Source organism: Equus caballus, chromosome 1, assembly GCF_041296265.1.
Source record: "Equus caballus isolate H_3958 breed thoroughbred chromosome 1, TB-T2T, whole genome shotgun sequence".
NCBI classification, from domain to species: domain Eukaryota; kingdom Metazoa; phylum Chordata; class Mammalia; order Perissodactyla; family Equidae; genus Equus; species Equus caballus.
In genome coordinates this window covers 82,419,438-82,445,415 of record NC_091684.1, presented here as the reverse complement: position 1 = coordinate 82,445,415, position 25,978 = coordinate 82,419,438, and the positions used below count along the sequence as shown (strand labels likewise).

The window sequence follows — 25,978 nt, the reverse complement described above, 5'->3', positions numbered from 1 at the left end:
CGTATGTGGGAAGCCACCACAGCATGGCTCCATGAGTGGTGTGTAGGTCCACACCAAGGATCCAAACCTATGAGTCCTGTGCTGCCAAAGGCACAAACTACACCACTGAGCTGGCCCCCACATAATCTCTTATTGACGGAACTCAAAATAATTAAGTACAGTATTTTGTACTACAGATCTACTAATGAATTCTTGGGGAGATCAGACTTTTCTTAATCAGGGCTCCTTGCCATCAAATTGATGCATCTGTAAAAACCATTCTTAGCCCATATACCATACAAAAACAGGCAGCAAGGTGGATTTGGCTTACCCAACCCATTCTGGAAAGTGACTTGGAGCAGACTTTGACGGGACAGAATTCATCTTATAAGCACCTACCTGAGGTGAGGCCTCCGGATCATTTCTTCTAGTTAAGAGGGAAAGGGCCACTGCTGCTGGCCCAAAGATTTCAGCATCACCTTGGAATTTAAGGTCACCTTGCACATTCCCCCAAACTTCCCATCCCAGGCTCTTGGATCCTACTCCTTCCATATTTGGACCCTAAACTTAGTATAAGATTTAGAGGCGATGAATATACTCCTTGCAACTTCACTGCCCTATCAAATCTAGGTCTTTTATGGCATCCTAGTCCCTCCCATTACAGGTTTCATAAGTTCCCACGTGCTTCACCTGGGTTTTTCAGGGTCTTCCTTACAACTCAGCCTTTTGTGGACTGCTGCCTGAAACTTGGAGCAAGGTGGGCCCAAGGGATAGGCAGAGACCCTGTAAACATGGCCTAGAACAGGTGTGCATGGTCTCTGCCTCCTTATAATTCTCATGCTGTCTTCTCAGTGGATATCCCTAGTTCTGCCTGTGTCCTGGCACATCTGGCATTCCTGGCTGGTGATGCTGCCCTATCTCAGGCCCTCAGAGTCTCTGGAAAACTGGTGGGAAGGATGGGAGTTAAGGTGGGCCTGAGAAGCCAAATAGGGCCAAAGTAAGGCTCTAGTCTACAAATAGACTTATTTTTAAAACCCTCAGGGGCTTAACCAAGAGCATTTTCTCTGTGACCGAGGAGGTGGGTCCCTTGAAACGAAGATGCTTAAACTGGTGAAATTAGGTTATATGGGCTACAGCTTTATGGTTATTAAAGACAAGTGGGGAAAATAAATTAGGGAGCATTACCAATAAGAGCTATTAAAGCAAGCTTGTTTAATAAACTACATTCACATTTTAAAGTATTGACGGTTTTATTTAGTGTATGTCATAAAGTGATGGTAACATGCTGTGTGCACAGCTGCCTGTAATTTGTACACTGCTTTCCACTGCTAAGTGGATGACAATTTTCTAATAACAACTTGGAAACAGGCCTCAAGCTTGAGAACGTGTATCCTGCAATAACTTGTAATTGCTAACCCAGGAGTGTACCCTATAGAAATATTCCTAAGTATGAAAAAAAAGAATGTTCAAATCAGCACATTCTCTATAAAGAAAACCTGAAACACAAATTATGGCTAATGACTCACAATCTATTTGGCACCAAAAACTAAGGATTCCTAGCTACGACAATGGATGCAACTCCAGAATAAAGTAGGACATTACAAATGGCTGAAGAACAGAGCACAAGTCACAGGAGGCTGGGACTGTGTGCTTCTATTTTCTCTTTCCGGGATGTGTTTCTACCACTATTTCCACCACTCACATATTTAACATTTTTTTAACCTGACTTTTAATTTAGCCTCATTGGAAGAACATAAGGGAAATCATGGATTTCACATGCTAAATTATTTTGAAATTCACACTGAAATACAGTAGTATTAAAATGAATTCTCTTCAATCACCCAGTCATTTTGCTGCTTTCTGGTGAGTAGATAGTCTGTGCCAGTCATTGTGAAAAAGTCTTTATTTTAAGAAAAAAATTTAGTTAACAAAAATTTTAACAAGTTTCACTTAGCAAAATACACCCAAAAAGAAATCACAGTACAAAGAAAGTTTTAAGTCAAGGCCTCACCAATTCCTACAGTATTAGTAATGTGTCTCAATTTTCAAAACTAACTTTTAAAAAGCTTAAACTTAACCTAAAAGATTTTAAATGAAAATAAACTAGAATGAACAAACATGAGAAATGTTCCTCTTCGAATTAGGGATCTAGCACCTTGAGTTTTCCAAAAAAGCACGTCTCCCCAATGTGTTCACGGTGATGTGGTGTAAAAGATCCACATTTAATGTACTTAAAACTACTTTAACTCAGATAACATCACTCTGAAGTACACTACCAAAATGTTAATTGAGAAAAGCTGAAAATAGTTTTAGTTTACTCAATATCACATGCTAGAAGAAAGTTTGCATGAGAAAACACTGAAGAGGTAATTCTTTTAATCCAGATTTCACAAACTCATGGTGCAAAATGGGTCCCACAGCTCCCTCTAGAGTTAACTGCTTTTCACTGCTTGTTGGCTGCCTGTGAAAATTTGATTGAAACAACTCAAATGCTCCTACAAAACTAGTCATATCCACCCATGCTGTTCTGGCCGCTGTAGCCAGCCCCATAACAGCCACTCACTGACTGGCTCTCGAGGCCACTGTAAGTGGACTGGGCTGACACCCCCATGCCTTGCATCATCTGGCTGCTATATGCCCCATTGCTGGCCCCTGTTGTGGAATTCAAGAAAAGTTCTATGTATCTGTGTTGCATGTTGGCCCTGTCTTTGGACATAGCTGCCACGGCTTCTTCGTGAGTGGCAAACTCAACATCAGCTTCGCCTGTCACTCTTCCATCAGGGCCAATCTCAATATGGACTCTCACGGGGTTGAGTGGAGAGAAGAAGTTGTAAATGTCGTTCTCTGTGGCTTTGTACGGCAGCCCCCTCATGTGGACACAGTGTCCAGTGGTGCTCTGGACAGTGAACTCACCATCTCCATATCTGTGGTCATACATGCCCGAGAGACAGTAACTGAGGTCTCTTCCAAACAGGTCAGTGGTGAAGCCATAACCATCACTGAGGCCACTGTACTCCTCATAGCCCCCATAGCCTGCACTGTAAGCACCAGACCTCATCCTCTCCAGGCCTGCTTGCTTGACAATGCCAATATACCTCCTGGCTGTACCTGGGCGGTCATAAGGCCCTGGCCGTTGCACAGACATGAACTTCAGAGGGGGATCTGAATATGACCTAACTTCTTCCTGACTGCTCTTGAACACTTCAATATACCTGTGCCCTATTCTCTCCTTGTGCTTCCCTAGAGCCTTCTCAGCTAACTCCTGCGAGGCAAACTGCACAAAGGCTTCCCCTGTAATCTTGCCCTCAGGGTCCACAGGCAATGTGATCCCGTTTGGCACGATTTCCAACCCTGAGAAGAACTGAACAATTTCTTCCTTGGTGCATCCAAATGGGAGTCCTCGAAGCCGCACGAAGCCATCATTTGCGGTGTCGGCACTGTTTGGGCCGCTGTGCTTCAACACCCAATCCATCTCGGTTCTGTGAGACTTGAACACCTCAATGTACCGGTGTCCCATGCTTTCCCTGTCTTTTTTAAGGGCCATTTTTACATCATCTTCTGATTCAAGTTCAATAAAAGCCTCACCACTCTGCCTGCCTTCTCTAGTGTAGATGAAATGAACACCTGCAGCCCCATCATGAATTGTGCAGTCGGAGAGGAAATTCTGCACATCCTCAATAGAGCAGGACCAGGGCAGGCCACGGAGCTTGACCACAAAGCCTTCACCTCCCTCAGGGCCCAGCATCATGGACACTTGACAGGACAGATGTTAAACAAGCTTGGGTGTTGCTTTCTGTAGCTGAAAAGAAAGCAAAAACTACTTTACATAATTTTTCATTTAATATGTACAAGAATATGCAGCAAATATTGTTTTCCCCATTTTACAGATGAAGAACGATGAGTGAAATTAAAGATGTGAAGAAATATACCAAATACAGTTGAGCTGAGATTCAATCCCAGATCTCTCCAAAAATGTATATATTACTCACAGATGGATAGAAACAGAACAAATGAGAGGTCTTGAGAAAATAGCAAGCCAAAATCTATAAATTCTAATGGTCAATTCTAAGTTCTAGAAGAGAAGAAAGAGAATGAATTGAGGCAACATTCAGAAATTATAAGAGGATTTCTCAGAACTAGAGGAAAGCAGATGAGATGTATTAGTGAACTGCTAAACCACTGAAGTAAAAGGCAGGAGCATAGGTGTAACTTGGTGCCTTGAATACAGAGGAATCTAAATATTAGCCAAGAGCAAGGGCATTTTCCTGTTATATTTATATTCATATTTATTCCAGATATTTCTCAGGAAGAAGTTTGGTAGTTCATTTACAAGTGCTCCTCTGTGAGATTCTCCTTAAAGTGCAACCCTTACATTTAACCAATTTACTTGTTTATGGCAAGATACTCTAAAAATGTAAGTAAAAATAAGTGATAAAGACTATTTTAAACCACACTACAGAATAACATTTTATTTGACACTAGGGCGAACCAGAATCAGCGTTCTCATTGGCAATGCTGCAAGGATACAAGACAGCAACGGCAACAAGGAATCTAAGGAAGGAGCATTTTGTTCATAAATTGTCAAATCAAAGAAAATATGTTAAGTGTGAGGCCAAACTGAAGACATATCCAGACAAAGAAACAAGTCCATCAGCAGAATATTAGTTATGTGCACTGCAATAAACATAGAAATCAAATTATACGCTTCTCAGGTTCTCATATAAACAAAAGGATCAACATAAACCACCTTATGTTGATCAACGTAACGTATGTATTGTGCATTTCATTGAGGGACTTGAAGAAAGAGCATGAACACCTCACCTCCATGTACAAGAGGTGCCCTTCCTGACACAGTGTTATGAAGTGCATGTGGCATCTGGCACCCAGAGCCCAAACTGAAAGAGAGTAAAGGTGAAATCCATGTGGAAGGGCAGTTTAAGAAGAGGAGAATGACTTGAGCCATCTGATAGCAATATACACATAACATAGAGACAGTAAAAATATTGATAGGGCCAAAAATATTTTTAGTGATCGATGCTCAAAATGGGCACATGTAAGTATATGGAAGTTAAATGTTTCATGAAAGTGTCATTTTAAAAGTGTAATAGATGCAGCTATTAAAATCAGTGGTAAGAGAGATGCCTTTTTAAGAAATGTGGGCACACTGATCATCACGTAGAAAGAGAAAATACAACCTTACCTCAAATGAATCACCAAAATATTCCAGATAAAATAGGGCATTTACACTACTATAGCAAAATATGGACAAATATATAAAGAGCTCCTAAAATAATTTTTATAAAAATCCCACAATTTAAAATGTAGAAAGCACCAGTAGGTAATTTAAGAAAAGGAAAAGCAAATTGGTAATAAATGTATGAAATGCTCAACTGCACTAATATCAGGGAAAACAAAATTATTGGCGAGTTGCCATTTGACCCATCACAATTTTTATAATTTAAATATTTGATACAGCCATTGTATGCAGGGCCTAGTCATCTTAAATTGCCAATGTATGAAAGGATAATTCTTAGTGATAATTTCAGCCCTTCCCCCAACAATAAATGGAATTCATATGCAGTTCCTCCTTTACTGTGCCCAGTAAAAGAGAGCCCTGGAAGATTCCAAGGATCTGAACGTTCCATGGCTGTACTGAGTGGCTCAGGGGCACAGAGCTGAGCACAATGGATCATACCTTGGACCAGACAGTTCTTTGTTGTGGCAGACAGACCTCTGCATTGTAGGATGTCAGGGAGCATCCCAGGCCTCTCTACCTACTAGATGCTATTAGCACTCCCCTCCCCTGTTGTGACAACCAAAAATGTCTCCAGACATTCCCAAATGTTCCCTAGGGGATAAAACTGCCCAAAGTTGGGAATGACTACTGTAGAAAATCAGGGTCCCCAACCTTAAAGTGGGCCCTCCATACTGCCTATAGTTCCACCACAACTCCCCACTCTCCCAAAGCCCTTAAATGTCTGTGATAACCTCACATACTTTAATCTTTCTTCACTTCAGCTGATCATCTTCTACTTCAGAGGATTAGGGACCATGTAAAGGGAACTGCCACCAAGTCTAGGAATTTAGAAACAAGGAGTTGCTTCTCCTTACAGCTGACATCATTACCTACAGCTCTGCTCTGGTCCCAACTCCACCCACCTTCAAGAGATTCTTTATTTTCAATCTCTCTCGCTGAAGACTATATCCTTAGCAATTAAGTATGCTCCTTTCTTACCAATCCCGTAATATATACCTTTCCTGATGCCAACTTTGCCTCCAGCTACTTGCTGATTTGCTTTCCCTTTCAATAAAATCTCCTTAATAGGCCTCTACCGTCACCTCCACCCCCCAACATTAAAAGGACATGATCTCTACCAAGGAACTTCCACGGAAAGAAAGAGAACAAGTATTTTATCTTCACCTTACTTGTTCCCAGGGCAGGATTCAACCATTCCCTCCAGAAATCCTCTCTCCTTTTGGCTCCTATGATGCAACTGTCTCCTGGTTTTCTTATTAATTCCTTAGACACTATCTCTCAGCCTCTTCCTGTGTGAATCCTTCCTCAACATTCAACTGGAGGGACTCATTGGGCTTGGACCCAGTCCTTCTTTTCTAGGCAGCCTCACCTGACCCCTGGATCTCCATGACCAGCTCTGGGCTCAGGACACAGAAGTTCCCAGCCTTAAGCTCCTTAAGGCCGAGACTGGTATACACACTCTACTCTACAGCTCCTATGTACAATGAACCAGCATTTTTCTCCGGAAACTCTTCTTCTATAGCACCCTGGTTGCAGCATAAATGGCCTTACCTGTCATCCAGAGGCTCCAGAAGGAAACCGAAGTAATCCTTGAACTGCACCCAAGCCCTCAAAGCCAATGAATTCATCATCTCTCCGGGGTGTTACCATTCTCTACCCTAACCCACACCCCTAAATCCTACTAACTCTTGATTTGAACAAATAATAAAGGTTTCTCATAGCTCTAAACTCAGTCCTAGCACACTGCATGGCAGAGTCTGAGCTCAATAATTCCTTCCTTTGTGATGTTAATTATCAAATTTTAAAATTTTCTTTCTGAATCGCCCTCATGTCCCTTTTGACTTCCTCACATTTCTTTCTAATTCTAGTACCAACAGCACATTCCAAGATAACTCTATGTGATCTTAAACTTCTCAAGCATTCTTTTAAACTGACTTTGTCACTCTCCTGTTCCAAGTCCTCAGTGGCTTCCCACTGGCATTGGAACACAAACCACAGGGCTAAGGGGGTGCTCAGGTCTTGCAACTTTCTGTTGGCCTGCAACAATTATCTAGCTCACATCATTCCCCCCACCCGTTTTAATCTCCTCTATCCCTTTATTCCCCTGTGCCTGGAATGTGCTGCCAGGCTCTCTGATCCCTTGGATTTAATACGTGGTAATTCTCTCTCCAAATACACTCCACTCAATCTCTGTCTAGCTAAATCCTACTAATCCTTAAGGTCTCAGCTCAAATATACCACTTTCCAAAAGATCTTCCCCTTCTACAAATTAAGTCTTATGGTTCTATGCTCCCATAGCATTCTTGCTGTGATTTGTTTAAAAGGTGTCTTCAAAACTGCACTGAGAGTCTGTGACAGACAGACTGTTCTGTTGGTCACTGTGGCCCGCCCAAGCACAGCAGGGCCAAGATTAGCAAGAGATTAACTGACGGCCATGCAGGGTCAACACCTCCCTCTAGAATATGGCAGCCTAGTTAGGCTGAAAAAGACATGTAGAAAGCATATAAGAACTGACATTTCATCTAATTACTTAAAACATCTAATAATACAGAACAGATTACAAATGTTTTGTTTCAGAAAATGTTTCAAAAACAAAGTGATTTCTTCTGGGAAAGCAAGGTAAAGGAGCATTCTTTTCCAAAATACATGTCTACGTTTAAACATGCTTTTTACTCCAGAATTATCTTTCTCTTCCATTTCTCATGAGAAGTCCTATGACTTTCAATTTCTTATTCTTCTAAACTTTCAATGGAACTCAAACCTAATCTTTGGTGCTAACACAATATACTATAAGATCTTCATTTTTGTCCTCAGACTCCTCTACATTTGGATCCTTTGCAGACTTACAGTACTTAGGACATTAACTAAAACTTAGAAAAGAAGAACACTGTGGAGTTCTGCTCAACATTAGACTTAAAGCTAGTGACAAACTGTACTTCACATTCCTAAGAAAATCTTCTGCTTGAATATAATTTAGAAATTTAAACTTAGAATTTATAAACTTAGAAATTACATTTCTTAAAATAGCTCACCTTAAAGAACAACGGGGGATGCCCACAGTCGGAGATGCTCCTGGCAGGCAAGGAACTGTCCTAAAAAAGAGAGATGGCAGTCTTGCCTGGTGCCCCAGCACACACCAGAGTGATGGGAGGCTGTGGTCCCCGGGGCTGGGATGGAATGGGAGCTCCCTTCCTCTGGGAAAAGCATGGCCAGGCTGTGTGAGGCCCTTTATAGCCACCGGGTGCCATAATTGAAGTACACACCCGGCCCGCCCCTACAACATTTAATTTAAAAGATTTACCTTTTCATAGGATAATATAGGGGATAACAGCAGGGAAGCATCCCACTTGCTGAGATGAGACTTACCCAATTCCTGAGTTTCTATACAGAAAACTCTAGGAGCAGTAAGGAAATTTAAATATCTAGGGCAGGCTGGGCTCAGTTGGGGTGGGGGGAAAAGGGCCAACCCTGGCAGGGGCGAAAGGCAAGGGGCAGCTATGCAGACCCGTACAGGACTGGAGACACAGCCCAATCGTCACTGGGATGGGCTTCAACAAAAGGCTGTTTGCTAGAAATTGTTCAACAGGATTTACAATTTACAAGAATCCCTGAGGGGCAGGGTGGAGATACTCAAGACATTCTCTCCCAGTTTTAATTGGTAACTTCATTTCTTGTGACCCGTATTTGATCTGACACTGATACTTTAATTAACCGAGGAAGAATGAGGGGAGAAAATGTTGAAATATGCTTTTCAATAGGAAAAACATCATCACCATCACCCACAGCCACGTGATAAAGCTGTCCTCAAAGGACTAGGATACGTGCTGAAGCACAGGGATCAGTCTGAGGAACTAAGCTACATTTTAGTTTTGGAAACAGAGAATTGGGAAAGCGAAGTTAATTTCTCTGAGCCCGCTGTCTTAAAGACAGTATCTGCCCTGTCTTACTAGCATCCTGTGATTATTACATGAGATATTATTTGGAGGAAAAAATCCCGCATAAGTATTAAAGTTTAAGAAAAAATGGTTTCAAATTCTCTGGAAGAAAGTTTTCAAGAGGCTTCAATGGTTCTTCCCCTCTGCCTCTAGAAAAGAGTAGAATGTGAAGGGTAAAACCCAGTCATCTTAGTGATCTGATCCCTTTCTGCCTTGGTTTTTCCCAGTTCCTGGCTCCTTCTAGTGTGGTCCGCAGACCAACAGCTGGGGCCGCAACGCACGTTGAAGCGCTGATGGAGAGCAATGGTCTCACCCCAGCAGCACCATGCAATCGCTGGGGGAGTGTTAAAATATATTGCTCTTGGGCCCCGCACCTGGAGATTCTGCTTTAATTGTGCTATACGGGGTGCAGCCAAGGATTCTGCACGACTCCCGCAGGCGACTGGACTGTGAGCTAAGTGTGAACACGGACCACCTAAGGGATTCTAATGCAGATTCTAAAACCACAGATGTGGGCTGGGGCCGAGATTCTGTATTTCTAACAGGCTCCCTGGACTCCTGCGAGGCTCTCCAGAATGTGCTCTTCACCACTCTACGAGTGAGACAGAATTTAGTTCAGATTCAGGTCGATCCAATCAAGATAAACAGGGTGCGCCTGCCAGCGCCGTGACTAATTGGTTTATCTACGGAGTACGCAGGGCGGTTTAAAGCTCACCTCCCATCTTCCCGGTTAGGGACGGGAACGCGGCGGAGCCCCGGCTTCACCCTCCTTTACGTTTGCGTTTCAGGGACACCTGAGGAGCAATTTCGCCCTTATTTGTAAACGAACTTTAACCTACAGCTGGCAGTACGCACGAACCAGGTCGTCCTGGGTATCTTAACTACTCAGAAAGTTCTACTCTTAAATCCTAGTCCTCAGGACTACGCGGCTCACTTTTTGGACTTACCGCTGAAGGGAGCAGGGCTGAGTCCTATTTTCAGCAAGCAAGCGCAGTTTACAGCCAAAGGACCCCCAATTCCACCGGACGCTTAAACACGCAGAGGGCTCCGGGGAAAGTCCAGGTGCATCCTCTTGTTATTAACCTGAAATTGAAACTCAACTGGCTGTGGGCAAACGCTTCATACGAAGGTTGAAACTGCGGTCTCAAGCTCGCAGCCGCCGCCACAGGCCGCCAGGGGCGCGCCTGAGCGGTTTCGGCGGGAAGCACAGCACCGGTCCCGGACGCCGAGCTCCCGGGCCGGGGGTACCGGGACAAGGTGAAGGAGTTCGTCCGGCCTCCACCAGGCGCCTGGCGATCCGATAGCCTCGGGCCGGCCCAGCCCTGCAGGAAGGCGGGTCCCCAGAGCGCCCCAGCCCAGGTCCTGGGCGGGGTCAGCGGGAGCTTCCGGGGCGGGGGCAGGGCGAGCTACGCGGGGGGGAGGAAAGAGGCTTCCCGGGCCCGGGGGAGGGGGGAGGAGGAAGAGGTCACAGGGTGAAGGCTTCCCAGGGCCCGACGGTGGGAGGGGAGCTCCCGGGGGGGGGGGAGGGGGGAAGCGGGGGTGTTCCTGGGGGACCGGGAAAAGAGTTCTCGGGCCGGGAGGGGGGTGAGGCGGGGGAAGAGTTCGCGGGCCGGGCTTCCCGGAGCCGCGGGGGGCGGGGGCGGAGCTCCTCAGTCAGGGGGCTCCTGGGGCGGCCGGGGAAAAGTTCCCTGGGCCCGCGGGGGGCGGGCGGTCTCCGGGCTGGCGGTGGAACTCCCGGGTCGGGTCGGGGGAACATCCTGGGGAGCTTGGGGGCGGGGGGCGGGGGGAGAGAAAGAGTTCGCGGGGCAGCAAGGCGGGGAGGGGGGAAGAGTTCCCGAAGCGTGGGGGGTGGTTCGGAGGGAGGAGGTCGCGGGACCCGCGAGCAGTGGGGGTGGCGGATGGGCGGGCGGGGGTCGTCCGCTCGCGGCGGCTCACCACGACGGGTCCGGAAGGCCGGCGCGCGGGGCTGCGTCCCAGAGGCAGAGGCCGCGTGACTGGGAGGGCGGCAAGCCGGACGTGGGTCACGGGGTGTAAAGGAGGAAGTGCCACCGACAGGCCCGCCAAGATGTCACCAATGGAAATGCGTCCTGCAGGTGCGGCCCGCGCCCGCGCGACCGGCCAAGGCAGGAAGTGGGAGGAGGAGGAAAGAAAAGCAACGAGGAAGACCGTTCTGAGTGAGTTCTCAGGAAAGATGCCAGGGTGGGGAAAAGTCCAGAGTTCCAGCGGGGGGGTGGGGGGGGGGGTGGACGGGTACGGCTTAGGTGGAAGGACAAACCGTAAAAAAAAAAAAAAAAAAAATCATCTCTGGAGGCAAGAATTTAGAACCGAAACTAACGGACAAAAGGTAGAACCTCCTTGTATATACAGTACCTTATTTTGTGTATTTGACTATAGACTCATGTAAATACTTTGCATAATTTTTAAAAGATTAATTTTAAAACATGCAATTCTTAAACTTTATACCTATCAAGCAAATTACGTTTTATGAACCTTTGAATCCTAATTCAAATGAACAGACTGGAAAACAATTAAAAGGCAATTGCAATAATGTGAGCAGTGACTGAATTATTTTATATTAAGGAATTATAAAAGTTGCAATTATGCTGCTGTGGTTTTATTTAAGAGACATTATTTAGAGATACATCTGATGTCTAGAATCTGTTTCTAAATAATATGAGTGGAGGGAGCAGGAGTACAGATGAAACAACATGGGCCATGATTTACTAATTGAAGCTGGGTGATGGGTACCTGAAGGAGTTTCATTATACTTTCGTCTCTGTTTTTGTGTATGTTTAACACTTTTAGTAATAAAATTATTTTTAAAAGAAAAAAAAGTCTTAAGACTCTACTTACTAGAAATTAGAAATAACTACCAAATTATAGGATTTTTAATAAAGGCAGGTACTAGGTGAGAGTATGGTGATCCAGTCTGCAAAGCCAGACTCTGGGAAACACTGCAAAGACAAATGAGCCAGTCCTTCAATAAAATAGCTCTAAGGGAAAAGACCACTTATTGAATAAAAGAAATTTAAGACATTTATCAAGGATTCACAGTGCATGAGACATATTTGTCTTGATTTAAACAAATTGGTAAATATTTACGGGACAATTTAGGAGAATTTTAACACTGACTAGAAATTTAATCTTCAAGTATTATATTTATACTTATTTTAGGTATGAGAGAATTGTAGTTATGTTTAAAAATAAAGGACTTAATTTTTAGTGATACATTTTGAAGTTCTTGTGGATGAAACTGTGATGGCTGGGATTTGCTTCAAAATTATCCATGAGGGAAGAAGGTGGGGGAGGCAGAGAACTGTCCATCATTGGTCATTACTGAAGCTGGGTGACAGAAAAAAACCATCCCACAAAATTTGAGTCCTCTTCTATATTCTTGGTAGTTTATATGACTGGTGTGCATTTTCTCAATTTATTGGAATGTCTTTGTTGCAGGTAAGTAGTTTTACATATGCCTTCCTTATCTGGTTGGTGACACCGGCAGGGCGAGTGTTAATAATTGATCAGTCATGATGTGGTTCTTGCCTGGTGAAGGAACAACATGTACAGAAGACACACAGGAGCGTGTTGTCCTGAGATAGAAAGCACCTGAAAACACTTTGCAGCCAGGGCTGACATCAACAAAAGAGGGATGTAGAGGAAGATCCTCTATAAAAGGCCTGGGAAGGTATTTTGGACTTTATTGTAAGGCCAATGGGAAGTCACTTAATTGTTTCAAAATGGAATGTAGTGTAATTTGAGTTTTGCTTTTCAACAGAACAGTCAAGGTGCTATATGGAAAATGAATGGTAGGAACAGATGTATGGAGATGAGATGAGAAGGAATGACGAGTTTAGGAAGAATTGATGGTACCCTGCAACAGAAACACTGCGGGGGAAATTGAAGCATGTGAAAGGATTTCAGTGATGTGCAATAAATAAAATTGATCAGACTTGAAGAGTCATTCATTAGCCAGAAATAGTGTGCACTTAGCAGAGGCAGGCACTGTTCTAGGTCCACAGAACAGTGGCACAGGAAATCAATAAAGAAATGAATACATAAATGTATAATGATAAATTTTGAAATGACCAACACTAGAAAATAGGGATTAACTTACATTGGGGTTCTCAGGAAGTGATGTTTAAACAGACCAGAAGCATGAGGCGGGGTGGGACTGTGAAACCTTTTTTCCCTGGTAAATAGCTAAAGTTTAAAACTAAGAGTTAGAAGACTACATAGCCTCTTTTTCCCTTGTACATTACCTTACTTATTCCCCCTGGAAGCTTGTTCAAATTCTTTGTATTTTTAAAATGCAGCCCTTTACCAGGATATGTTTTGGTGTTGGTTGCTTTGTATAAATATTTTTTTTGTGATGAATCTTTTTAGTCTTTATATTCAGTTCTTATTAAATTCCCAAGAGAATTTTAGATATTGTTTCTGCTGCTCATGTCTGTTTTCCACTCAAGGTGCACAGAGAGGTCTGGGGAAGAAGCAATTCTCTGCTCATGGGACAGTATGTGAGCAGAGCCCAGACCTCTATTTGTTACGGATGTTTTCTGTTCTACTGGAAACCTCAAAAGTCTCTTCCAAACTAGCAATTTCATAAAGTACCAACCCAGTGGCTCTTAAACATTTCTGGTGTCAGGGACTCATATGAATACGATGCATGTCTGGACCAACTTCTTCAAAAAATGTACCCTCCCACACAGTTGTACCTAAATTTTGAAAAGCCTCATGCAGCTGAAGTGTGAGAACTCTGACCTAATTTGCCAGCATGCCAAATTCAATACACAAAGCTACCTAAGAGCTATTAAGGAGAGAGGAGATGTAGATGGATCATTAAATATATTTTAACATTTTAAATGTCTCTTGCTATTACTACATTTTTATCCATCAAAGGGGATGTGACACAATCTATAAGCAACAGGAAAGCTGTTTTCCATTATCTTTTAACTATTACCTACGGTAAGTAAAGGGCCTAAGTCGAGAGTAATATTGTTTTCCTCAGTGTTCACTTCTCAAGAGCTGTGTTAACTAAAAAGCAAAACTACTATCCTATCTATATAATGCTCATATTGAAATTAATATAAGGAACAAATTTTTACCCAGCACAGAACAAGCAACCCTTGCTCTATATTACCGATTGCATTCTGCAGGTGACCCAAGAATCAAGATCTAAAGTTACAACAGAAAAAAAAATGTATCAGATGAGGTTTTCATAAAAAGAAACCCTATCAGACTTCCATTGCTAAAAATAAAAATCTGTTTTCAATTAAGGGGAAAATCTCATTATCTGTATTAATTGGTAGTGCTCTCCCCATAGCAGGAAATAATTCTAACCTAGCTAAGAAATGAGGGGTGGGGAGGAAAGGAGAATTCTGATGAAGGAAACAACTGCTATGAAGATAGTCTCCCAACCACCTCCCCTAGCAAGTTTCCTGCAGCCCCTGGGTGGATGAGCACTCAGATCCTGGAGCTGGGCAGAAGGCCTCAGGGAGCCAGTGGGTTACACTCATGGTCTCCAGGGGACCTTTTTGGTACAAGACCACAGACCCCACGGGAAGGGGGTCTGGAGCCACCTCCTGGTGGTCTGTGAGAGCTGATACCTTGTCAGGTCCCATTGCAGCTGCCATGAGTGGAGACTTGCAGTTGCTTGTGCTCAATGTTTGCTGCTCAGGGGACAACAGCACACTGCCCTGCATGAGTGGAGAACAGAGCCAAGAGGAAGAGAGGAACATAACAATGTACTTAAGAGGGGCTCCAGCACCCAGAGAGGATACCACACATCAGGCAAAAGCTTAGAACAGCAGGCTGTTTTCAGAGAACAAGGAGTGCTGGACAAAACTGTAAATATTATAACAGAAAAAAATAGGCAGTTTCAGATACTCAACCACAGAATAAAAAACTTTCTGGTGCCAAAAATTGAGTTTTGAATTTAAAGTTAGTAATAAATTGAAAGAAAGGATAGGGGCCTGGAAAACCAAGTGGAAGAAATATCTCAAAACAGAAAAAATAGAAACACTAAGAGGAAAAAGATATGAAATTTGGAGGACACAAGATATAACACGAGACAGGAGATATAACATGTGAATAACAGGAATCCCAGAAGGAGAAAAAGACACAAATAGAGGCAAGAGAACAGATAAAGAATGGAAGGAAATTTTCCTGGCTTAAAATAAACTCCGTTGTGTAGTTCCCAACAGATACTTTAAAAAGACCCAACCCAGGCATGTATTGGTAAAAACTCTCAAAGCATAGAGGAAAAACTGCTTTGGAAAAAGAACAAGTTAGGTACAAAAGATAAAAAATATGGTAGCCACTAGCCAGAAGTGCTACTAAGCGCTTGAAATGTGGCAAGTACAAATTAATATGTGCTGTTAAGTATAAAACACATGCGGAATTAAAGATTAAAACAAGAATGTAAAATATCTCAATTTTAAAATATTGATTACATGTTGAAGTGATATTTTTGATGTATGGAGTTAATCAAAATATATTAAAATACACTAAATTAAAATATTTCCCAACTCATTCTACAAGGCCAGTATTATCCTGTGTTATGGTCTGAACTGTGTCACAAAAAATCGTATGTTGAAATCCTAACCCCCAGTATCCAAGAATGTGACCAGATTTGGAGATAAAGTCTTTACAGAAGTAATTAAGTGAAAACAAGGTCATTTAATTTAGGGTGGGCTGTATTCCAATATGACTGGTGTCCTTATAAGAGGGGGAAATGTGGACACAGAGAAGCAGAGGGAAGGCGACATGACGACACAGGGAGAAGACGGCCATCTACAAACCAGGGCGAAAGGTTTGGAACATATCCTTTCCTCATGGCCCTAAGAGGGAACCAACCCTGCTGACACCTTATCTACGACATCTGGCCTCCAGAACTGAGAAACAATAAATTTCTGTTGTTTAAGCCACCGAGTCTGCAGTACTTTGTTACAGCAGCCCTAGCAAACAAATATACTCTGATACCAAAACCAGGCAGACATCACAAGAAAAGATAACTACATACTAATATTCCTTATAAATACAGATGCAAAATTCCTCAACAAAATACTAACAAACCAAATCCAGCACACATAGAAAGGATTATACACCACGACCAAGTGAGATTTATCCCAGGAATGCTTAGGGGGTTTCAACATAAGAAAATGTTCTGGAATTAGATAGTGGTGGTTTTTGCAACATGTGAATATATTAAAAACCTCTGAATTGTACCCTTTAAAAAGGTGAACTGTATGGTATGTGAATTATATATCTCAATTAAAAAAATGAAAAAATTATATGCCATTCATATCATAATTCTATTAGACAGTACTTTTTTTTTTTAAAGATTGGCACCTGAACTAACATCTGTTGCCCATCTTCCTTTTTCTTTTCTTCTTCTCCCCAAAGCCCCCCAGCACATAGTTGTATATTCTAGTTGTAGGTCCTTCTAGCTGTGCCATGTGGGATGCCACCTCACAATGGCCTGATGAGCAGTGCCATGTCCGCGCCCAGGATCTGAACCGGCAAAAACCTGAGCCTTGCCGGTGAAGTGGAGGGCGTGAACTTAAGCACTGGGCCAAGCCCCTGGACAGTACTATTCTAACCAAGTATTGTATAAAGCAGAACAGAGACCCCAATTAGGGGAAGATGAAGAATGAAGACATCAATGACGGGTCTTTACAACGTAAATAGATTTATAAGGAAATAATGTGATAGGAATTTGTAATATTTGTATTTGGTGAGGATTTTTGTAAAAGAAGATGCATACTGTCAGGAAAACCTAATAGGAATTGTTTTGGGTTTTTTCCCTTAATAATTATATCACTTTTTGTATCCTAAGAGATCTTTTTCCTAGCCCAAGGCTATATGGATATCTTTTTAACTTATAAAGCTGTTGTTTTCATCTGCATCTTTACATTTTGATCTACAATCAACCTGGAATTGAATTTTAATTTTCAAGAGTTTTAGAATTAGTTTATCAAGTTTTACAGGCTAATTTCACTCATGAACTCAGATGCAAAAACCCTAAATAAACATCAGCTAACCAAATCCAGCAATATGCAAAACAAAATGCATCATGACCAACTTGGGTTTATTGCAGGCATGCAACTGTAGTCCATCATTTCAAAGTTGATCACTGCAATCTGTCACACTGACATATTAATGAAGGCAAAATATGAGTTAACTAAAAATTGTCCATGTTTTATGAGACATGCTAAGAAACATCCTAAATAATAGAATAGAAAATTGATGAATTCCTCTAAAAACTGGGAATAGGGAAAAGTCTCCTGACTGTGGCTCAAAACCCAGAATATGGGAAAATACCTAAAAACTTGATTATAAACAAAACAACAAAATAAACCTCTTATGCATGGCTGAACACTATAACCTAAGCAAAAATACAAATGATAAAATGGGAAAGATACTTGCAATTTACTTCCCAAAAATGTCAATATCCTTAATATTTAGACAGCTTCTAAAGAGACAAAAAGTCCAACGATCCAAAAAGCAAAATAGGCTAGAGGCATGGAGAGCTGACAGAAAAAGAAATATCCTTAAACGTGAAAAGATGCTCAACCTCAGCCATACACAATAAATCAAAACTTGAAATAATATTTAAAATACCTATCACATTGGCAAAAATACCTAAGTTTGATAAGATACTTCCTTGGCAAGGCTGTAGATAAGCAGGCACTCTAAATACTGTTAGTGGAAATATTGAGCGGTTCAATCCCTTTGGTCAAAAAGGGGAAAAGACAACTGCAAAAGATAGTCATTTCAGCACTATTTCTAATAGGAAAAGACTAGAAACAACCCAACTGCCCATCACTAGAGGTCCAACTGAATAAACTTTGGTGGATCCACTGAAAGTACTACACCTTAAACCAAAGAAGCCATCAAAGACCACTGAGTTTGTATCAAAAAAGTCAGGAACTAATTTGAAGGCCAAAAATTGGAGAATTTGAGCATCAAAGAGAATAAAAGCTACAGTGGACTAAAACACATCCTATATATTTAAAATCCAGGCCTTCAGAATGACACTGGAAAAACTACTGTCTGGCACATGGTTAGGATTCAATTCATTACGCTGGATATTGATAAACATAACGAAGGAGTCAAAAACTTAACCTGCCTTTAAAGAAAACTTCCTCTCTGTAGAGTATTTTTGCTAATAAATGAGAAAGAATATTTAATTAAAATTATCACTAATTTGAAAACCATTAACAAAACAATGGATTGAGGGAAGGATCATCAATGGCTGCTAACATTACAAAGGAGGAACACTAACCAAAATATGCCTCTGGCAGGAATAGAGGGCATCTTGAATGAAGCATTCTTTCAAAAAAAAAAAAAAAACCTCAACAGAATAAGAACAGCCTTTAGAGGTAACTACCATTTTACAGGAAACGCAGGGGACAGAGAATCAAACACCACCACAGGAATGCCATGAGAAAAACCCAGAGCGTGTGGGGATGAAATTCTGCATGACACACACCTAATTTGTTCAACAAAGAAAAATCTTTTAAGAATGGGGAACCTCTAGATTGTCACTAATAAAGTAGCCAATTGCCACACTTGAAACGTGGCCGGTAAATATAAAGTACACACTGGATTTTTGAAAGCTTAGTTTGAATAAAAAACATGAAAAATATAATTTAATGTTATATATTTTGGATATATATCAAGTTAAACTAATTATTAAAGTGAACTACATGTGTTTCTTTTTACTAATAGAAAATGTAAAATTAGCTATGTGGCTTGCATTATATTTCTCTTGGACAACGCTGCTCTGGATTAAAACAATTTAAAAGATATATATCTACCAAATATAAAGTGTGATGTTGTTTGGATCCCAATTCAAAACAACCACCTGTATAAAAATATTTATTACACAGTCGGGCACATTTGATCACTGGGGATTTTGATATCAAGGAATTATTATTTCTTTAGGTGTGATAATGGTATTGTGGTTATATTTTAAAAGTCCTTAGACATACAAGCTGAAATATTTACCGATAAAAATCTTATGTCTGGGATTTGCTGTAAAATAAGCCAAGCTGGTCTTAGCTAAGCCTGGTTATCCCTCTGCCCAGCTTTTTGTCTTCCACAAGAACCCTGGTTCAAAGCAACTAGGTGGGGAGGAGGGCACCCTGGCAAAGGGGTATCCCTGTCAGAGCTGAGTCCTAGTCCCAGCTGTCCCTGGGCAAGGGACTTCTTTTCTCACGGCCTCCATTTTCTCATTTGTACAATGGGAATAATAGCAATACCCCCTTGTAGACTGCTCATGAGCATGTGATTAGAAAACGTGGTAAACCCTAGCTATGCGCCTGGACCCACTAAGGATCAATTAACGTGGTTCTACAAAGAGTCCAAAAGCCAGAGGTCAGATCGGGGAGGGGAGGTTGGCGGGAAGTCACCTCCGTTGAAGGCAGCCCGCTTCCATTTCTGCAGCCACTCCAGGCACCTACTCTGATGGGCACCGTATGTCTCCACACTCATCTCCACAGTTTTGCCTATCTCCGAGGACTAACGCTCCTAATCAATCTTTTCCCTTAAATCAATTCACATTTTCCCTTGAATATTTTGTTTACAAAGGGAGCTTTGTAACAATACTCAAGCGAAACCCAGTCACTTGTCACCTAAAAAAAAGTAAAAACTACAAGAACATTACAAAAATAGAAAAAACTAAAAAAGGAGATCATAACATAGAAATAATAAACCTAATCAATTTACACAAGTGCATACAGGAACATGAGATTCCCCAAGGCAAAGTAAGGAATTGCTTCTCTCCCAAAACTCAGTAAGTGTAGGAATTAATACCTTTATTTTTTTTTTTTGAGGGAGACTGGCCCTGAGCTAACACCCGTGCACCCGTGCCCATCTTCCTCTACTCTATACGTGGGACGCCTGCAACAGCATTCCTTGCCAAGGAGTGCGTAGCTCCGCACCTGGGATCGGAACTGGCAAACCCCGCGCCGTGAAAGCGGAAAGTGCGAACTTAACCGGGGCACCACCGCGCAGGCCCCTTAATCGCTTATTGTAAAATGAAAAAATTTTACGTAGAAATTAGTACATACTGAAAACATCACTTTTCACTGATAGGTTAGATTCTAATATATTTCCTGTCTACCCTGAGAACCCGAGGTATTTTCATCCTTACTAGAAACTCAGAAGTAAATAGTTAACTTTTAAGACCGTGACTAAAAGTAACAGAATTATATTAAAATCGGTACTTTCGACGATATTTGAAATAGAAGACTATTTGCAGCCTTCAAAACCCTCCTGCTCCACCAGGCTGCGGACAACTAAGCGAACCCCGGGCGCCCTCCCCCGCGGCCCTTCCGGGAAGCTGCCGCGGTCGCACGGTGGCCCCTCGGCGCGCAGCTGCCACGGGCTCCTCTCCGGCCGCGCCCCCGGCCCGCAGGACAGGCCGAGCCCCCGGCGCCCGCAGACAATTGTGAACCAGAGCAGGCGGCCTGACCGTTCGTCCTAGGGCCTCCAGAGGAAGAGAACTGAGGCCACGGGCGACCCGCGGGCGGCGGGCTGGGACCGACGGGATGCCGGTCGGGGGGCTGCAGGTGGCGGGGGAGGGGGGGGACTTTCCCGGGCCTGGAGGGTGTCTGCGGGAACCTGTGGGGTCCTCTGAGGCCCTTAACGGGAGGGGCTCACGGCCGGTCGGGTCACGCAGGCCGCCCGGCGCCACCTCAGGGAAGCGCGGGGGCGCACGGGAGGCAGAGAGCGCCGCGCGACCGCCGCGCGAGAGCCGGCAGCGTCCGGAAGTTTCTTAGGCGCAGTCAAGAATCAGCAAGACACTCAAAGATACAAAGAAGGAAAGCACGAGGGAAAACCAAACGGCCGATTAAGCTCGCTCAGCACAAGTGGAGGCACCAAGCAAAGACAACGAGAACCAGAGTTTCACCCAAAATGCGAACACGGTACCTCGATGGCAGGAGACGAAGGCGGACAGGCGCGCAGGGCACACACGCGGCTCGGAGAGGAAGAAAAGGCCACGAGCACAGAGTGGAGGCGCGGCGAGCGGGAACGTGGGAGGGGGGAGGAGCCAGGCCCAGCCAGTCTCGGGCGACTCCCAGGCGCGCCCGGCCACGTGAGGGAACTGCTCTCGTTTCTAAATGAACTCCCCCTCCGACGGCCGCCGAGGGCCCTCACCCTGCTCCTGGCAGAGGCTCTCGGGCCCTGCTCTCCCTGGAGTCCGCCCGAGGCCCTCCTGCCCTTCCTCCCCAGACCCCAAATGTCAGCCCCCCGTCGAATGCCCGAGTGTAAAGCCTTTGACCTCAGACCCCGCCTCCCCAGATCCCAAATCTCAGCACCGCCGTCTCCACCTCCAGTGAGCAGAGGCCACGGTCAGTCCCTCGGTGGTTTGCGGCCCCTGACCTCAGACCCCGCCTCCCTGGACCCCAAATCTCAGCCCCACTGTCGCCACCCCTACGGGACCTAGTCGCCGGTCGGTTCCGGGTGTGCGGCCCTCGGCTTCGGACTCGCCGTCCGTCCAGCCCCTCACCTCGGGCTCCGAGTCTCTGCGCTCCCGCTCTTCCTCACACCCGGCGCCTCGGTCGTCCCCCTGAGCACCTAGAGGAGGGTGGAACGCGGGGGACTTGGCAGTTGTAGCTGAGGCAGTTGAGGCTTGTTTACCATCACCATGGAAACCCCTGGCGGCGCGCCCTGGGCGGGGCTTCCGAGGGGCGGAGTCAGGCGCGCGGCAGGCCCGAGTCCACAACTCCTGCTCGTCGTGTGCACGCGGCGCTTCCGGAAGCCCTTGCGTGCCCGGGACCTGCTCGGCCCTCCGCCCCAGCACTCGGGAGCAGCAGCCCCAGGTCCCCGCGCCCCCGCCCTGCTTCCGCCTGCCCACGTGAGCGCAGGCCGGTTTCCCTACCGAACCCCACCTTCTTCTTCTGGAAGACGAGGGACAGTCCTACTTCCACGACGGAGCCGGAAGGACGCAAAGACCACGGCAGGGCGGGGCCTCCGCGGCGGCAGTCGGGGGGCGGAGCCTCGAAGGCGCCATTGTGACGCACCGGGAGCGGAGCCGGGGATTGGCTGGCTGGGTGCGGGGCGGGGCCACGAGGGCGCTATTGTGACGCGCCGGGAACGGAGCAGGGGGTTGGCCGGCGGGCGCAGGGGCGGCCGGGTATGCGGAGTTGGGTGGTGCCGGGAGGGGCGCGGCGGGACAGGGGCGATCCCTCCTTAGGGAAGGGGAGGGTGTGTTGAGTCCCCCTCAGCTTATGAAAATACTGACTGGGAGTGGCCGTCAAACAGCTAGCCCAAAGGACGCCTGGGTTGAAGACCAGCGTTTGAGAAGAAAATGAGTCGTTTCCTGCCGAGGAAGAAAGAGGGAACCGAGAAACCAGAGACTAAAAAGGCAGCTCCGAGGGCAGGGTTTAGAGTTTAGCTGGTTGACTGAGGTTGCTTACGTGATAATCACTTGGGCTGGGAAGCCCCAAGTCTCTTAAGGTGATCTAGAAGAGCCCAGGAGAACGCAGGGTTGTCAGTCACAGCGCACCTGAGCAGACAGGCTGGATGGAAATGGCCTGAGGCAGTGGAGCAGATTTTTCTTGACGTGTCCTAGGGCTAATAATTATTAACATTTTATTTTTGGAGACACTCTTTACAAAGATGGGACTCAGATTAAGGAGAAGATTACTTAAAAATTACCAGTTAAATGAAAGGAGTCCTTGACATAGTGTCAGATGAGTGGACGATAGAGAGAGGAGCATAGTTTGTCAAAAGAAGCTGATACCAGGAAAGAAAAAATTGAAAGAGTGAAAGCAGAAGCTGTCAAAGGAGGTGGAAATGTACAAGAAAATTAATCAGAGGCAAAATTACAGAAAACGGATCTGACAAAAATCAGATAGGTATTCTTAAGGAACCCCACAATGACTTTATCAAAAGCTCATGCTGTAGAAAAATCTGTTTCCAGAGAGTAAATGCAAGTGCCAATCTGAGGCAAATATTAAAATTATACCATAAAATAATAATGCTTCGTAATTTGGGACTGTAAAGCCAGGTCCAAGGAGATATGTTCATGCAGTCCATTAAGAGGACTCAGGCAAGCCAGCTTTTTGATCCCCTCATCGAGTTTGACAGTTCATCATTCATCAGTGATGCAGTAACCTTTGAGGTCTTTGAATGAAACACTAGGGCCTTGGCCTGATTATGAGCCTCCCCTTGTCTGAGGGAGTCATCCCACGTGTCCACTATTTTATCTTTTTCAGAGGTGAGTGCCAGCACAGTCATATGTAGACTCCCTTCCATAGTGAGGCCTGGAATCAGACTGGTGCCACAGATCCCAGGTCTTTTCCATAAGTGTCTGGCTCATCTCACCAACCAGAGAATGCTTGCCCACACCTGGTTTACTTGAACCATCTCAGCTGTGGGGCCTTGGGGGCCTCCACCCTTTCTTTTCACCTCTGTACACAGAAGTCTCAGCTAAGCTCTGAAATCTGAAAAGAGACATGTTTTTTGATTCTTGAGAGTACCTGCACAGAGATGAGCCTTTAAAGTCTGTGGTCTAAAAACAATGGAATTCACCACAAATGAAGATCACCGCAAGATGTATCCTTTACAGATTGACCTGTTTATTTCCTGTTGTTTATGTAAATAGATTATCAAATTTAATACCTTTAAATAAGTATTTTAAGTTTTAAAAATAAACTTCTCTCTGGAAACTACTTGTCCATAACAAATGGTACAGAGGTTTGTATTGTCTAAAGTCTGTTAAAATTTCCCAGTTGATACCCCTTGAAAGAACACTTAACCTGTTAAGCTTTGACCCACTTCCCCAATGCCAGGATCACCAGAGAAGGCTCTTACTCAAAATCACAGTATCTGTCAACTAGCAATGACTGTAATCATACCTAACATGTATTGCACTATTCTAGATACTTAATCTCATTTAAACATCATAGCAACCCGACAGTAGACGTTATTATTATCACCACGACTGAGTGGAAAGATACTGAGGTACAAAGTTGTTAAGGGAACTTTCCTAAGCTTACTTGGCTTGTAGATGGCAGGTCTGGGCTTTGGGCTGAGGTACTCTCGTTTCAGGATCTGCCCTCTTAACTGCTCTGCTGTCAAGACAGGGCTTTCAGGCTGACTTACAAGCCCCTCCTCTGTCTCCCTTTCCCATTTGAAAGAAGGAAAGGCTGAAGTGAGAAAGCAAATTCAACTGTGCAGCCACAATATAGGTACTGTCCAAATGTAAATTTTCTCCTTAAGGCCAGGTACTCTAGTAGGCAGAGATGAGGGATAAGATCTCGGCCGGCCCCGTGGCTGAGTGGTAAAAAAAAAAAAAAAAAAGATTAGCAACGGTTGTTAGCTCAGGTGCCAATCTTTGAAAAAAAAAAAAAGATAACCCAGGTGGGGCACAGGCAAGTTCAGCAGTCACAGACTTGTCTGGTTAATTTTCTTGACTAATATAGAAAAATGCACCTTTGAAGCAGCACAATGCTTATTCAAGAAGAAAGTTACCACTACAGAAGGCTTGATCCCTGGGTTATTTGCAGTTCTTTTAAGGTACTTTAGAGTTCTTTCAAACATCACTGTGTGTTAAATAGTGAAAGAGAGGTTATGGCACCCCCTGAGCTTGACAGTTACTTGCTTGAATTGGTTTCTTTGCCTGGCAAAAGACTGCAGGGGCATTGGGTGGTTCTGAACAGAGTTGTGTGGCTGCCTTTATTTTGACCATTTCCTCAGCAGGCTAGCCCAGCAACAAACCCTGGCTTGGACATTAGTGATTGAAGGTCTAGCTCTATCTCCATTCTGAATTGTCAGCTTTTAGCCTGATCATGAGTCTTCCCACCCAAAAGTCTACAGTTAGACGCCTTCACTTCTATGGGGCCTTAGGAGAGTGAGAAAACTTCATTTGGATCAAAATGTGCTGTTATATATCAGTTATATCTCAATAAAACTGGAAAGGAAATGAAAAGATGTGCTGGGTGCAGGGCAGCTTTCAGCTTCTTTCTGCCTTTCTCTGGTAGTAACTTCAATTTTAAAAAACTATAGACTATTTAAAACGAACACAAAATTACAGATATTGTACAAACGTAAGAGATATTGACATTTTGACATATTGACTATTTCATTGTTTTTGGACCAAAAAAACCCCCAGATTGAACCAATGCTCTGAGGTGCTTTTCAACTCTTCAAAAAGCAATTACTATAATACAATTTTTCAATGATGAAATATTTCAAAATTTTAATTTTGAAGATAATGTAGAGTCAGTGAGAAGCATTGACATTTTGGGATCAGAGAAGTAACAAAATGTGTGGTCCATTTACATAAATTTTTAAAAAAATATTCTGCTTCTTTTAATATAATTGTGTGGGTGGATGTGTGCTATCTTGATCCAGTTTTGAAGCCCTGTCTAGATGCTGGTCAGTTCCTCTCCTTGAACAGTTGATTAAGTCTGTACTACCAAACACCTCCCTTATTGGGCTTTCACAATCTGGGCCACTATACACCCCCCAATTGCCCCAGGGCCAGATATCAGATAACCAGCGACAGCCCCTTGATCTAGAGCCCACTGAAATTATTCAAATTAGCCAATCCTAAACCTGTTTGTCCTGACACTTTCCTCCCAGCGAAAACCACAGTAAAGGTGCTTGCCCACAGTTCCCCCTCACTCTGCCTCGTGACCAACCTGGTGCTTCACTTGAGTGGCCCTGGGTGGCATGTTGAGTCCTCCTCTCAGAGCTGTGTAAGTATAAAAAAACCATAAAACTATTTCCAGTTTCTCTCTCTTGATCTGCATCTGACCTCACCATACCTCACCCAAGGTAATATGGTTCCTTC

At 44.0% G+C, this 25,978-nt stretch overlaps 1 protein-coding gene across 14 annotated transcripts; it reads right to left on the bottom strand.

Annotated features, from left to right (window-relative positions):
* Positions 1-1,864: 1,864 nt before the first annotated feature.
* Positions 1,865-22,300, bottom strand: HNRNPF (heterogeneous nuclear ribonucleoprotein F). 14 transcript variants are annotated; one of them, XM_070228665.1, is made up of 6 exons: positions 22,068-22,120; positions 21,686-21,753; positions 10,119-10,254; positions 9,887-9,965; positions 8,269-8,328; positions 1,865-3,778 (listed from the first exon to the last, which is right to left on the bottom strand). In XM_070228665.1, exon 6 carries the CDS (start codon positions 3,725-3,727, stop codon positions 2,483-2,485), a length of 1,245 nt encoding a protein of 414 aa, XP_070084766.1. In that variant the 5' UTR covers positions 3,728-3,778; positions 8,269-8,328; positions 9,887-9,965; positions 10,119-10,254; positions 21,686-21,753; positions 22,068-22,120; the 3' UTR covers positions 1,865-2,482. The 14 variants fall into 14 exon arrangements, with proteins under 14 accessions (XP_070084766.1, XP_070084756.1, XP_023502437.1 ...); XM_070228655.1 differs by lacking the exon at positions 9,887-9,965 and adding an exon at positions 5,977-6,054; XM_023646669.2 differs by lacking the exon at positions 22,068-22,120 and adding an exon at positions 5,977-6,054 and having other exon boundaries at positions 21,686-21,823.
* Positions 22,301-25,978: the final 3,678 nt, after the last annotated feature.